Consider the following 16,334-nt stretch of genomic DNA (forward strand, 5'->3'; position numbering starts at 1 on the left):
TCATTTTTCGAAGGAATAAAAGTCCTGCATAAAATACCCTTTTGATGTATCGCTACGTTGCGATATCATTCTTGTCCACGTCTGCTTTTTCACTTCTACTGGATGAAAATGTGTCCTTTGTAGACACCGAGTGTGAGACCCGTATCCCGTATCAAAACACATATTTTAATCAAATCAAGCCTAAATTAGCCTTTGAAAAAATCTGAACGTCGACTTATAAATATCTTAATTCAGGGGGTAATTTAATAAATTACAAAGCCCATTATCCAATCGCTCGGGATCCGTCAGTCGGAATGTTTCATCTTTCGAGAAGTCTATTATTAGTGCAGGAATTCCTTTCGAATTTATGACTGTTTTCTCTCGTCTATTAGTTAACTTTAGCCCCCCTGTTAATTAACCTATGATAGAGAGATTAATGCTTATACAACACAATAGCTTATAAGCTCTGTGTTAATAGGGGACATGGTCTTCGGAATAGTGTGGGAAACCATGCTGTGTAGGAAAATTTAGGATTAAGGCCGCAAAACGGTTTAATTGCTCTTGATGAGTAAGTTAGGGTCCATTAGCCACTTTGGGCTATCACATACATTTTTCCGTCACAAACTAATGTGTAGTTTACTGCTCAGCAAATGTGGAATTATCCGGCATGTCTAATGCCATCTGGTGTGGTTAATAGGGTTATTAAAAGACTCATCTAATTTGATGCTGTTCAAATATTGCTGCTTTTTATATATTTTATGTTGTAAAACTCCATATATATATCATATATAAATACCTGCTATTATGGTTGGTTGCACTTTATTATTTTCTTTCATTTCCTGGGCACTACCTGTTTTGTTGTCAGTGATTATTAGACTATGTGTCATGTTGCATTGTTCGCACTTAATTACTTCCTAAGGACCAATTATAATTAGTTTATGGCGTGTCCGGCTTAATGTTACTCGTAGGTGGCTGATGGTCTTCAGAGAAAAACTGGCTTATAAATTTCTACCGCCTTTATTAACACTATAAATATTCGAAATGTAAAAGTGCATGGGTATAGCCGCAAGGAGATTTCTTGGTGGAAGTCGTAAATCTTTTAATACTTGTATGCTAATCTCGGTAATGTATGATAGTTCGCAAATCAGGAAGTTCTCTATAAGTTGGTAAAAATATGAGGTGAATTCGCTGATAAATTGCATTTAGGCAAGTCAAGTATTAAGGAAGCAAAAGAAATCGTCGTATCGTTATAACTCTCTCAACTCATCAGAAGCTGCATCAATAATGTCTTTGGTTGTGGGGAAAGGAAAGTTAAAATAAGAGTTAGTTAAAGTTAGAGACTACCTGCATAATATGAAAACTATTTTCGATTTTTAAATCGACATACTAAGTTAACGGTAAGAGATAGACATACTAAGTGTTATATAAAATATGTTTAGAATGTTTTCTGGAATACGAAAATGAGAAAATATACAGGATGCTTCACTTAAAATAATGCAAGTTACGGCAATGAATGTCAAAATTTGACAGTTATGGAAAATCATTTTAAATTTACAAAGAAATTTTTACGTTTTTCTTACAAGACGTCCTAGAGAACGGCCTTTGTCGCATACCGATATCTTTAAAAACAAAAAAGTTATCGCATAACGACATGTTGTCAAGATAAAATGATAACACCGTACATACCTCAAAAAATTGTCCGTTATTTGTAATTAATGTTAAAGTAAACCTTCAACGCCGAATAGCCAAATGTGGTCGAAACTAGCCGATTCAAAGTTCACCGATTACATAAATCAAATTTGAACAGACATGAACAATCAAAATGTACATCAATAATGCCACTCATTATAATGAAAGCATAATTTGAAAGTACGTTGTAGAAAAATCGCCCGCCAGTTACGAGTCTGTTCCATATAGTATGTATACAGCTGTATTCCTCCACAAAAATAATAATCAAGCAGGTATTGAAAAATCCATGGAAAGTCAAGAAGAGCAATTGAAAACCTCGATTTATCTTTATTCTCATGAAAGGAGAATATTTTACGGTCGTTAATGGAAAGATAGAGATTAAGAGAAATGATCTGTGGCAGAGGACGGTATTGCTTCTTGAGGCATAAACTCAACATGTCCGTATAAAATGTTAAGGAAAAGAGGTTATGTGCTTTAAAAATATCTTCGGATTTAATCAGTATTAAGTTCCATCTCCAAAGAATAACGATTTATAAAATAGAGGAATGAGTGGTAATTTAAAAATCAACTTAAAAACTGCATTCCAGCGACATTTGCTGAAGATAAACTTCTATATAAAAAATCAACCGTTTTCAAGTCTCCAGAATTGCACTCCATCAGTCTATTGATAGTATACAAATAGTTTTTAATAACGTGTCTAACGTTCAATTCTGACGTTGCAGTAATGAATTTGATCGAGTAATGGAAGATCCCTGGAAAATTGATACAGTTGAGCACCAGGTGCAACGTCTTCATCAATAAAAGTCACTTTTGTTCTGTATATACAGGAAAATACAATATTTATTTCGAAGTCACAGAAAAGTTTCTGCTGTAAATTCCCCCCACAAGCAAGGATACCAAAGGCCGTACAAACATACTTGTTGCCAAGACTAGATAATCCACAGAGAAAAGAAGTCGAGTCACAAAAGATTCCCTCCTTATCTTTCAACCACATATAAAAATCATTATAATGCCAACATTCATAAAGTTATGCCCATTAAAAGTGGGGTCACGTTCGCGTTGGGCGACGCTAGGGCTCAGGACTGTATTATAGCTGAACAGAAAGTGGAAATAAGTGGGAAAATTGCCTGGAAAACGGAGGAAAAAAGCGGCTTACGCCATCGGGGAAACTAATAAACTATGCAACGTGGCGCCGTATGGTCCGGAAGTGCATTTACCCCTTGCAGGGAACGGTGCAAAATGTGCAGACATTGTCCGTGTCCAACAGGAAAGTCGAAAATAGAATAATTGTTGTTAATGCTTTTATGAACGAGTTGGAATATACGGGGAGATGTAAAGAGTTACATACATCCGGAAAAAGACGCAAAGATTGCGTAAAATATCCAGATCGTTGAGGCGCATGCAGCATTAACAAGTGGCACAACTTCAGATTAATCTGCAATTCATCCAGAGGTATAACGTAGAGAGGACACGCTTTTCCCTGTCATTTTCCATGAATTGCCACTAATGAAAAACAGTTTCGCGAATTCCCGTCATACTCCACAAAGGGCCTTAACACTTCCAGAGATCACCTGGTATTTTATCCTGGAACTCGTAAAGCCCGTTAAGTGTTTTAATTTACTGAACGTTGATGGATAGCAGACCGCATTCTGAGGCTGCTTTGTTTATTTTATTTTGATGGGAAAACGCAGCCATCGTCTACCAGTTTATTGGTAAAAATTACTTACAATGAATATACTGTCTGTTGTCGAATGGGTTTCTTATTGACGATTGCCATTTCATTCAATTTTCCTAGCGCTAATGCCGTGGGGCGTGACATGATTGTAATTTATAGGATAGTTGACAAATCGACAAGTAAACCATATCGGAAGGTTGATTTATAATACCGAGTGAGGTCTTATTTACGGGGAAGATTGCGTTTCCTAAGTAAATGCCGATATTACGCCTCAATGTCACAGTAATTATAAAAGTTCCTCACACTGTGATATGTTAATGATGTTAATACTTAAATATTTTCATTTATTTTTAGCGGCTTGAATTTCCAAGATCTTATGGTGCGTCAAGGAGCCATAGATGCCGCACCGAAATGTCCCTTCATCCTTGGATTCGAGTGTGCAGGTGATATTGAACAAGTCGGAGAAGGCGTTGAAGACTTCCAGGTAGGTGCCACTAAGAAAAATCCGCTAGTATTTAATTATTGGTATTTATGGCAAAAAAGCGGTCTAAATGTATGGAATTACTTAAATCAAAGTTTCTGTGCTTGATTTATTATTCCCTGTATTCGATAAACCAATAATGCTATATAAACCTCGCTGTGCAGTCTCTTAAAAAGGGACAGTCACCCTGTATAAACCTGAGACACCCCATATCCGACCATAAATCTAATGGACATGTCGTGGGCACTAATCCGCTTATCGAAATTTAATACTGCCAAAAAATTCCTAGGCCCAGAGGCCAAAAAAGGATATTTCCGGTGGTATTAACAGAGCCAAGATCCCGTAAAAGTAACTTTTTATTCTTAATTCGATTATGGGACCAAAAATTTAATTCCTGCAGGTAGCAGATTCTCCCCCTCTCTCTCTCACGGAACCTCAACGAAGTGATTTAACCATAAAGTTTGAAAATGGTTCAATTTCTTTTGCTTTCATTTCCGCAGTTCGGAGATAAGGAATGCCGAGAGTCTATTAAATTGGAACTTCGTTAGATTCAGAAGCAATTTCTGTAAAAATAAAACATGCACTACCAGTTAAGTTTATAGAGCCCCAATTAACAGAATTGTCTATGAGTGTTTTATCAGGTTTCTGTATAAAACAAAATTCAGTTTAAAGGCTAGTGAGCGGAGAAGAGTAGAGAAATTATTATACCCTCGTTCTGGAAATTGCATAAAACTTAGAGTAACAAGAATGAATCAAAATTCTCGAGACATGTGTCTACATATAATTTCTAGGAAATACCGAGATACGGTTGAAATAATTGAAAAAAAAAAATGGTTGACTCAGTGATTATGATGACTCATGCAAATTTGAACACTATTCAAAGTTACAAATATCATTATAATAATTACAATTAAATTGATTCTAAACAAACTGCTCTAGTGAACTGATACATTCTTATCGAAATTGGCATGTTTTAATCTCTTGACTTTAATATGGGATCAAGTTCATATTCAATTTAGTGTTTATAAATCACGGCTTAGTATTTGTAATAATTGTTATTCGCGGAAACGTCTTATTTGTTGAGTGATATATTTCAGTTATCAGGACATTTGCATTATTTTTTCATTTAATGTTATTAAAACAATTCATTGTACTTGAATAAGCATTTTACATATTTTCAAATGCTAAATTTTTTAAAAATATACGTGACTTTTGTATTAATAAAAAAAAGATACTTCTTCAGTATTCACTTTAAGCGTCTCTCCCACCCTCTAATACATTCAATAGAGAAACCAGAAATATTTTTATCTTTCCAACATCATCACCCATTAGAACAATCAATATTTCCCTAAAACCTCCCCAAGCATGGTTGATATCATCAAACCATTTCGATCCCCATTCATCGTTTGACAAACCCATTGTTTGCTTTTTCTACCTAAACCAATATTTATAGATGTAAGCCCTCATGAGACTACATTCAAACAATGCCTGGAAAGCTCAGCGATAAACGATAAAAAATTCCAGTAATAACACAAATCCTCAAATCGATAAACAGAGTTCTGCTTTTAGTTTCAAGAATTAAAGTTTATTCGATGGAATTTATGTTTTCACTTTCTAGTTAAAGCCACGTAAAAACTTTGTGTCTGGATAGAGGACACATTAATTGCAAATGTATCCGGAGGGTGAGCTTTTATGTAGTAGATATGTTTGTAAAAGGATCTTTTGTCCAATTTGGTTAAGAGCTTGTAGAGTTGGAGAGCAATTTTCAGAGTTGTTGTCAAAGTTGTGTTTGATCTAGAATATTCTCAAAAAAGATCTGTAGAATTGCACAAATGATTATAATGAGTAGATATAAAGGTGCAATAAGTAACACAAAAGCGTAATAAAAAATACAGAAAAATGGAATGAAATGACATTTTTGGAGTCGAATTGAAATTTGTAAAACAAAAATGCATCTATAAAATACAATTGAAAAACAAGTAGAATATAAGAAAGAATAGTCAAAACTAAAATTGTATTTTTCAATTTTGTATCTTATGTTTCAGTTTTGAATTCAGAAACTGGAGAATGGGAATCTCCTCAACATTTTAGGGGAAATGTATTATGAAATATTAACGAGGATATTATTAACAAACTTTTATATAGAGTGTTTTATACAAGAAACAATCTAAATTTTTTTACCAATTTTAGATCACTTTTCCAACCTTTATACAGACGTTTTTCGTTTTGATACTGAAGTAAAATTGAGTTTTCTATATATCGAAGTATTAAGAAATTTTTAGCTTAAATTCGAGATTACCAGTGGCGCACCAGATGCTTTTTAGTCACTTTGGACTGTAGATTTGTGTGTATGATGAAACTACTTCATTGAATGTCCAATTTTGCTCCCATTTAACCAGGTCTGTAGTTTAAACTGTTTACGAGATCCCCATGTCTCAACATCCTTATCTTGGACACACTGTACATGTCTCGTCATATGCACTTGGAAGAAGTACAAGATATGATATAACTTTCTAGGTGTTTGTATAGTTTATTAAAATTAAATTGCATATTGTATTTGAATTTTAACAAATTTGATAAATAATAATTGACTAGCTGTTTTATAATTTAATTCAAAAGATTCACATGCTTCCGCCATCTTGTGACACTGTCTTAATTAAAAATTGAGAAAATTAAGAAATTAAAGTTAAGACTGAATTTGAAATAGTTATTGTAGAAATGACTCAAAGGTCCAAATTAAAATATTCGCATTATTGCATATTTGGCTGTAATTAAAATTGTAAATTAAGATTAATCATGTTTTTAAAAGTTGTGGATGAATACTAATTAAAACTCATTGTTAATTTTTTTAAATCAGCCAGGTTGAATGGATTTTTTTAAATGGCACTTTTTTTAAATAATTCTTGTAAGAACCGCATTAAAAAGTCATATTTTTAGATCGGGGACAGGGTGGTCGCTCTCCCAGAATTCCGTGCATGGGCCGAATTGGTAGCCGTCCCAGCCAAATACGTCTACAAACTGCCCAACGATCTGTCTTACCTGGATGCCGTTACCATTACAATGAATTACACCGTCGCCTACATCTTATTATTCGAGATCGGAGCACTAACTCAGGGAAAATCGCTTTTGGTGCACTCTGTAGGCGGTGGAGTGGTAAGTCATATGTGTTTCTTGATTTATCTTTAACAATTATATTCCCCAGTTGATAAAATTCCAATGCTAGAAATTTTCCATCTTAATATTTTGAAAGTTGTCCCGTAGTTTAAATACACATTTCCAAATGCCAAACAAAATATTTAAAGTACACAACTTAGTTTGATAAATTACATTGTAATTATGTAAATGTTATTGTTCGCATAAAAGTGCACCTTTAATTCGAAAATTTCGTTAATTCTCATAACGAAATTACGCTCCAAATCATACATAATCCTAGTAATGGTTTATTTTGCGTAAAATGCAAAATTAGCTGTGGTAATTTTGTTACTGTATTGAACAGAAATTCTATTGTCTCTTTTAGCAATTTATTTTCCCAAAAGAATTTGAATCACAAATCATTTCCAAACAGATCTTTCGTTTATCCAAAAAATCGTGCATATTACAGTTTACAAACTCATATAACCTACATGTATACATCGTTAAGATTTAAGAGTTGACTTAATGGAGTTTTAATATGCCCCCGTCCAAGCTAACTGCCTCTGAGGCATTTACTCGAAACAAATTTCAAGTGTATTAATGGATTTGAGGTCAACGGAAATTGTCACAGATTTAGTTGGTTATGGGCCAAATTATGAATGTAAATTTTATAAGCCATATTATGACAGTGATGGAAAGAAGCTTGGCATTACAGCATCTTGATTTGAAATTTTTATATTAACGGTAATATTATTAAATTATTAAATACATTTCCCGCTGTGTTAATGCTTTTCTGACGTTAATCAAACGTTTAAGTCAATCTTATCAAACTAATTAAACAGTACAGCCGTCAATAAGTAGTCGCTTCACGGCGAATTTAACATCAAATATTTATCAGAGCGTTTAATGACATTACTAGTCATAATTTGCGGCTACTTTAGTACGTTTTTATATATTATCATTACCGGAGCGCCTTTAAAACCCGCAAAACATAATTATTAACGATGAATCATTATATCAGCAGTAAACACATATACGCTGAATTGTATACTCGATTTTACGTAAGTTTGATGCCCTGGAATTTATTAGCTGAGAGCTGCTAAAAGTGTTAAATATTTAGTATCCTGGAAACACGTTACATCCATAAATATAAATTGCATCAATTTCGAGGCAAGAAGAGTGCCTTAGCCAAGTCATGGAATACCGTCCCATTTAAGGTTCGGACGGGCTCCTACCAGGTTTTGCCTTAATTTTCTACTTTATATTCTTCATATTCCCTGGAAAATTCGTTCACTGTTTCTAACTAAATTAAGTTTCTGAGAACAAGGTTTATGGCCAGGTATGTTTGGACTGTTTTTAATTTGGGAAATGTGTAAATTATATAAAGCATTAATGCCTCGGTATGTTAAATTTTCAAGTTAAGTAAGAAACCCCTTAAATATTTCTTTTTACGTATCTGAAGTAATTAGAATATAAAACAAGAAATTTGTGGACAATTTTTTGTCATATTAATGAATTATTAATAACGTTGGAAGGTTTTAGGCATTTTCAAGCGGAATAAAAGGAACATGGCAAATTTACTTTTAGTTTAATTTAAGATTAAAATTGAAAAAAACTTTACGTTGCTATTTTTTCTTTTTAACAGTCTACTTTATTTCTTTAAGAAGTAAGGATTTATCAAATCTGTAAAACAGTTAAGCATCAAAATAAGATGAAATGGTACATAAAATATATTTTAAATTTACAGATGGGTGTAGATATGCTTTAATATACAGAATGTTCATAAAAAAATCATATGTTGGAGTCTCAGTTTAAGCAGCTCCTTATATAAAACTCACTGTTTTTAAAATGTAGTTCGGCCTTCCCACTAATCATCACTTCAATTTTAAACCGATACCTACAATAATGTCGATGTTGTTAAATCCTGCGTTGAGATTTCACTACCTTGTATATTTTTCAAATTATGTCTGAATCACTAGCATGTAGTTTCATATAGCAGTCCTTTACTAGAATAATTCTCATCGCCTGATTACATTATTGATTGATTGATTTTTTTTGTCTAATTTTGTTTTTTATGAGGTTCAACTGCATATCAAAAGATATATTACAGCCGTGAACATGTTGTTATAAGTCTAAAACAAGTCATGCTCTAGAAGTTATCAAATATTTTAGATTTTTCAACTGGAGTTACACATTACTACTTTAACTTTCACTGTTAGGGGTTTTGTTTCACATTGATGTTATAGTGATCATTAAAAAAAACGTAACATGAACAAGCCTTGAAATAAATTGGAATATCGTCTTGGATTATTGGATTTGTTACCTGTTGTCAATCAAATGTTTGATAAATAGCAAATAGGTTAATCAACACAATAAGTTTTGTGTTCATCATTTACTGTGAGATTTTTTTAATAATCATATTCTTTCTTATTATTTTTAATCATCATCATGAATCTGGGTTCATTATAACGAATTTTTGAATTTAATTTCGGTGCGCTTAATTTTTTTACGCAAGAAGAAATTTAATGAAAATAATTTTTAATGAAATAAATAATTCAATTTAAAAGAATTTACCTGGATTTCTTAAAACAGATTTTCCAAGAACACCCAAACAACGGCGCCATCATCGGTGTTATTCACATTCCCTCCATGCTAAAAACAACTAATGGCATCAATACAATAAAGCAATCCCTAATTGATTTCTAGGGTCATTGTCCCCATTCCTTCTTATTGTACCTTTTAACTTGTGAACTCATCCAATCATACTTAAAGGCCTGGATGGCACTCGACGCACCCGGTGTAGGATCGGGAAAACATCGAGCCCAGACAAAGTTTTACCTAATTTATATTCATAGACTCTCATCAACTATTTACTAAATAATTTCGAAGCTAATTTACTAACTGTGGGTCGTTCCCAGTTTTCGCTCCTTTTCACATCCATTACCTCAGCTTAATTTGCTTTGCTTGAAACCAAAATTTTATTATGTATGTACAAAGTTGCCATAATGGTTAATTAATTCAATATACTATTCTTAGTATCAGAGTCACTTTTTCCTCTTATAGTTGGCCAGAAGTGAATCTAACATGTTATAATAATATATTAGAATACGAGATGAAAAATGTTTTATTACGTTTACAGATAAACAAAATCCTTAGACAGTAATGAAAATTTCCATCGAACAACAAAATAGTATAATTTTAGTTATAACTAGAAATTTCTGAATAACATTTAAAAATGAGCTTCAATCTTACTTGTGTAATGTATTTCAAGAGCTTAAAATTTCCATCGGTTCTTATAATAATACCAATTTTATTATTAATTTTAACAAATAAATATGTTAGCATCACGTATATGGTTACAAATAAATAAAATGAATTGGTTTGATTGCATTTAAATAAATAGAAATTAGGCTTTTCAATGCGTAGCTAGATATATATTTTTCCACGCTTATAATAAATATTTAATTTGAGTCATTAATTAAATACATGTTATTGTATACTTACACCTAATATGCGGCAGGCAAATGAAGACTCATTAGAACGGGAAGTAGACGACAGTAATATGGCACTTCCAAATTTTTAGTAATAATGTAGTAATAATATTACTGACTTCCAAATCAAGTCAGTAATATTATTACTACATTTGTGGTTGATTAAAATATATACAATGTGTTTGGGTTAAAGATTTATCACCATGGTAAAATTTTAATTCTTAGCCCATTTTGACCTTTTTTGCTAATTAAATATTCAAAATGCACAATTATCGAATGGGTACGATGACTCTTCACCCATATTCATGGCCAACTGCGTGCATTCTTATGATATCAATTTTCCAAAAGTACTATTAGGGCTTTTTTAGGATAAAAATGAATATAGATTTTTAAATAGAATGACCTAAAAGCTACCTATATAGATTTTCATTTTTCTACTATACAGGGTGTTGGAGAAAATCAATAAAACATGTTGAAAAAAAATGATAAGAAACCTTTTAAATTAAAACTTCTCCATACACTTGAAGCTGAAGATCAAAATCTAAGAATGGAGTTCTGTTTATGCGTACAGGGCATGTACTAAGAAGATCCTTATTTTTTAAAAAACATCTTATACCCCGATGAAGCTACATTTATGATAAACGGTGTTGCGTCGATACACCGTTCATAACCCGAATTGGATAGTAGAATGTAAAAGACAATACCACTCAAGAATAAACAATTTCATTAGTATTGTAAATCAAGAGATTATTGAGCCATATTTATTCAACGAAAGTTTGAATGCTGCTCGTCTTCTGAGATTTCTACAAAATGAGTTTAGCGACGCACTTGATGAGCCTCCTCTTGATTATCGCTACAGTTTACATTTCCAACTTGATGGAGAGCCCATTCATAATGCGGTTAATGTGAGAAATTGGTTAAATGATTTTTTGTTTCATGTTTAAGAGCAGTGCTTTCCCCGTTGTTGCTTTTTAGGAGGAATCCGTTCTCTGTTTTGATGATGACGTTTTTATTGTGTTTCCATATAATTGCCATTCACACTATTGATGTTTCAGTGGTTGTAATTATTAAAAATGTGTGGTGTTGTTGATCTAGTAATGTTGGCCTCTTGTTGAGTGGTATTGAACATATTTGCTTGCATTTCATTTGTTAAATCGTCCTTTGGATTGACTACTTTTTTTGCTGGGTTCATTGCTATTGTTGGAGTACTGCATGATGATGCCTTAGTCCTCCCTCTTTTTTTGGACTTCAGCTTTTTGAAGCCTTGTAATGAATCGGACTCTGAATCTCGGGATGTATCCCTATACTGGTTCATCGCGCCGTAAATTACAGGGTTTTATTACTCATTTCAATATTATTGGAAATTTGTAAATACTCCGAAAAATCTATTTTATTTAGGTATAAAGACTAAAAAAAGCTGTTTTGCGATCGTATTTATTCTTCCGCACACAACCTATCATTAATACTAATATTTAATCCAAAAACTGTTTTGTCCCAATTAATAATTTATTATTCTAGATTAAATTGAAATTAACATAAATTTATCGTAAAAAGGTTAGATTTTAGTATTTAAATAGTTCAAGGTTCTTTAATATTAGTAATACATTTTTTTTCGAACAATCGTCAATCAATTTTATTGTTAAAATAAATTTTTTGCCGATTTTAAAATTTGTTTACATAAAAAAACATGTTTTATTGATTTTCTCGAACACCCTGTATAGCAGAAAAATGAAAATCGAAATAGGTAGCTTTCAAGTCATTCTATTTGAAAATCTATCTTCATTTTTATCCTAAAAAAGCCCTAATAGCACTTTTGGAAATTTGATCTCATAAAAATGCACACAGTTTGCTCTGACTATGGGAGTCATCGCACCCACTAGACAAATGCGCACTTTGAATATCTAATTAACAACGTCAAAATCGGCCAAAAAATAAAGATTTTACAAAAGCGGTAAATCGTTAATGCGGACACACTATATATATACAGCAAATTGTTAATAAACTTCCCTAGAGGTTATATTTTTCGTCATAATCCTTAAATATTGAAAATGTTATGAAGTTCTTCCCGCAGCCTTTTCAAAACAGTTGTCTCTGCTGAAGAATAATAACAAGCCCAAAGGCACGAAACTTTATGTACAATTGTATGTACCCATCGTTTTGACAAGGACAAATTCACCGAGGCTGCATTTGCGGCGGTTTGGGGATGGATGAAAGAAATAAAACACTGCCTTGAGTACAAATTTATCTTGTGTGGGTTGGCGCCGTGTGCATGCACATGCAAATACACATTTTCACTACACATGCTCCTCTGTCTTTTGAGAATTGATTGATTTTGTCGAGAAAATAGCAAGAGATTCCTAGACGCTGCTGAAAGTGAAAGCCATCTCGAAAGGAGTTCAGAAACCTTCGGCTGCAAACACGCCCTCGGGAGCTTCGTGCCTTGGAGGAAAATTAGGGAAACGTGAGCTTGAAATTCGTGGGTTTCGAGAATGTCGTCGATTGCCCGAGGATTAATGGAAATCCTTAGTAATTGTAGTTTCCAGAAAAAAGGGTCTTGAGGCTGCGCAATTAATCAGGGGCTTGACAGTGTGCATATGCGTCGAGTTAATTAATACGGGCACCGTAGGGACGAATAGAATTAATAGCTGAACTAGGGCAAGCAGGATGAATTGGCAATTTAGCAAATTAAGATCATCCATCAAGCTAACTTTAAATAGGGTGAAATGGGGCCCAGGACTGGCCGAACGTCGGTGTATCACACCCTAATGATAATGTTTACTGTAAAAGAAAAGCGAGCATTCTAAATCATAAGTTAGTAGTGCTGACGTTGCCAGTGGATCAATATTACAAGCAGAAACTATGGAAGCGAATAAAACATATTTATCAAGAAAGTTAAAAATGTAATATGTTGCAAAAAAGATTGATAGAATCTTTCTAGAAAGTATCAGGAGAGAGTATGTAGTAAATATCTAGGGTGTCTGGCTGGTTCATGTGGAATATTCGGCCACATGATTGGACTGTTTTAGTATACGTACATTTTTGCCTACTTTAAAAAGTTTTGGATTCGATATGTATTTCACTTTTAGTATTTTTTTAAACTGGTGCATGCGACTACATTATCGCTAATAAAAATTCAAGGGAAAAATTTAATTATCAGAGTAGTTTTTCTAATAAAATGTATGTTCGCTTCTATGCCAAATTGCAGAATCCGTCCAATTATAAATAATAGCTGAATTACATAAAAAAATATATTTGCTTGATATTCCGGAGTGGAAATTTTATGAAATATCTGCTCAATATTGATTATACTAAGAATTCATGAAATTTTTTCATTATACCTTGCGCATTTCAAATTTTCATAGAAAAAAATCCTTTCAGTATCTCTAGGAATGGTACTGAGAGAATTTCGTAGGCAATAAGTCAACAAAACAATTGATAATTGTTTTGTTGACTTACTGACTAAACCAATTTTCAAACAAGACCTCCGCAATACATAAAAACAAAGCAAACTCGAGTTACCCGCCGACTTTATTGGATTTCTTGGAAAGGGTTTATTTTATAACCCTTCCAAACTCAATAATTCAAAGCCGCAAACCCTGAGTCGAAACGCTGCTTCGTCACGTTTACATGCTAAAAGCTTTCCCTTTATTAAAAAAAGACATGCGAGCGCAAAATTTTGTTCCAGCTTACGAACAATTTATTATTAACTGATCAGTAACAGTTTCTTTTATTAAATGCAAATTTTCACAAATACTGCTTTTGGCAATTTGGATTCAATGCGAAACCGCCTTTTTATGATGATAACCACCCCAAGTTTTACCTACAGGCAGATGCCTTTTGATCGGATCGATAGGCGTCTGGGATGCCTCACAGGCGTCGCGACGCCGGCGAGCTACCTGTTGCTCTCCGTCGGTCCGAAAGGGTGAAAGACCCCGCAAAGTCCATAGAAAATACAATCCAATATTACACTGAAAGTACCGAAGAACCGAGAACGGTATTGTCATATTCAAATCATCATGAATTCGCAACATTGAAATCGAAGTTATCCAGTTATGTAGGTGTCATTTCCGGTCAACCGATTATCGCTAGCTGCCTGTTCATAGTTTATTTTAAAGGTAAAACTGTGTATATGTGCTTGTTGTCATCACAGCTCCAACGAAGATAAATTCGACGTTCGCATTGCTTTACAGATAATGATTTATAAAGTTGGTAACCCGTGCCATGTTCACTGACAAGTGATCACTTATCATCCGATGCGGTAATGGGTCGTGAATAAAATTAATCATTTTGAAAGAATTGAGCAATGTGGATCATACTGATAATGTAAATATATCAGGCCATACAGAATACAATATTCAATATTGAACCACTACTTTTGTCAGTCAGTTTAATGGGTACGCGTTGGTAATAAATATTTGTTACCATTTGTTAGAAAATTATAAAATTAACTAATATTGTTTTGTTGAATATTTTTCTGTTCTAAATTTGGACCATAATTTGACAAATAGACTACGGTTTTATTTAAAATATTATTGAGAAGCGTGCACCAAAAATACACAGGTATCTAATTTAAGATTTTAGTTATTATATTATTTCCGACTTAATAGGAAACAGACACATGTGTATTATAAATTGAGCAAAAATTCCTTTAATCTAGTATAATGTCCGATAATCAGCGAAAAATTTCACTTTAATTTTCTTCATTTTAACCAGCGCTAAATATAAAAAGTTATAAAGATGGACCATCCCTCATACACATAATATCAGAAATTTTTGCTCCTTGACTTCTAAAAATTATAGTTTTCCATGAAAAATTTTATGAATTAGAGTTTATTTTTGTTAGTCTGTGCATACTCGAGAAAATCTCGTTAGTTTTTAACAAATGTTAAGCAGATGTTTCCGAAACGTATACTCCTGGATTTAAAAAAAATCTGATTTGTCTTTGTGCAAAACTAGTGAAATTTACAATATTTTAAACGGCTTTTTCTACATTTTTGTAAAATCCAATGTGAATCTGAGCTACCCAATTCTAGAGTTTTAACCAGTATTACCAAACCCCCTAAAATTTGTAATCTTTAAACCTGAAAGGTACATTTATATTATTGTTTGTAAAATTACCGTATAAAAATATGTATTATGATAGTATATAAAATTACGAAAATACGCTTCTGAGTGAATTCATAAGGAATGTTAAAGAATCAATATAATTATAAATTCTCAAGTAGGAGTGAAATAACTTTACAGGAAAACTTCAGAAAATTCTACGAGCAATTGATACATTTTTAAGTAAATGCAAGGTTTTGTTCTTAAACATTATACTTTAATAGATTTTCAATAGAAAAGTTCGATAAAAATTTAATTTGAAAAGTAACACTCCGAAATGAAAGTATACGACAGGGAGATTGTTTTTCATTAGTTAAATTAAATCAAATAATTTGAAGCGCAACAAATTGCTGCTCTCATTTTTTCAGTGGATTGATTTGATGATAGAATTACAAATAATTAACACTTTATCAGAGCAATTTTTCCCTCTACATGATCTATAAGTTTTAAAGCATTATTTTAAAGTTTTTATATTACATCGTTGGATAACGAATGCATGCCAACAGTTGGTTTATACAGCGTCTATATAATACCAGGTGAGGCAGAAATTAATGAGATATTATTTTTAAAAAACAATGTTGCTTGATGTGGAATAAAGGCCGAAGATTGAGTTTAATACCGCTTATTCTATAGGTATAGCTTATTAATAAATATTTAATAATTTAAGGAGATTAAAATTTAATAAAGGATGCAGAACATTTTTGAATTTCGAAATAGGTATTAGGTTGTTCGGAAAGTAATTTCGTTTTTTCCCGACAGAGGATTTAATGGTATTTTTTTGCAC

General features: G+C 32.7%; 1 protein-coding gene across 1 annotated transcript in view; it reads left to right on the forward strand.

The window, feature by feature from the left end:
- LOC136416347 (synaptic vesicle membrane protein VAT-1 homolog-like) overlaps window positions 1–16,334 on the forward strand; it is a 34,613-nt gene that overhangs the window by 7,620 nt on the left and 10,659 nt on the right. Inside the window, exons 2-3 of the mRNA XM_066401466.1 lie at window positions 3,698–3,827; window positions 6,762–6,977. Of these exons, the coding sequence (XP_066257563.1) occupies window positions 3,698–3,827; window positions 6,762–6,977 (346 nt within the window). The remainder of the gene's footprint in view (window positions 1–3,697; window positions 3,828–6,761; window positions 6,978–16,334) is intronic.

This window comes from Euwallacea similis, chromosome 22 (genome assembly GCF_039881205.1).
Source record: "Euwallacea similis isolate ESF13 chromosome 22, ESF131.1, whole genome shotgun sequence".
Classification (NCBI taxonomy): domain Eukaryota; kingdom Metazoa; phylum Arthropoda; class Insecta; order Coleoptera; family Curculionidae; genus Euwallacea; species Euwallacea similis.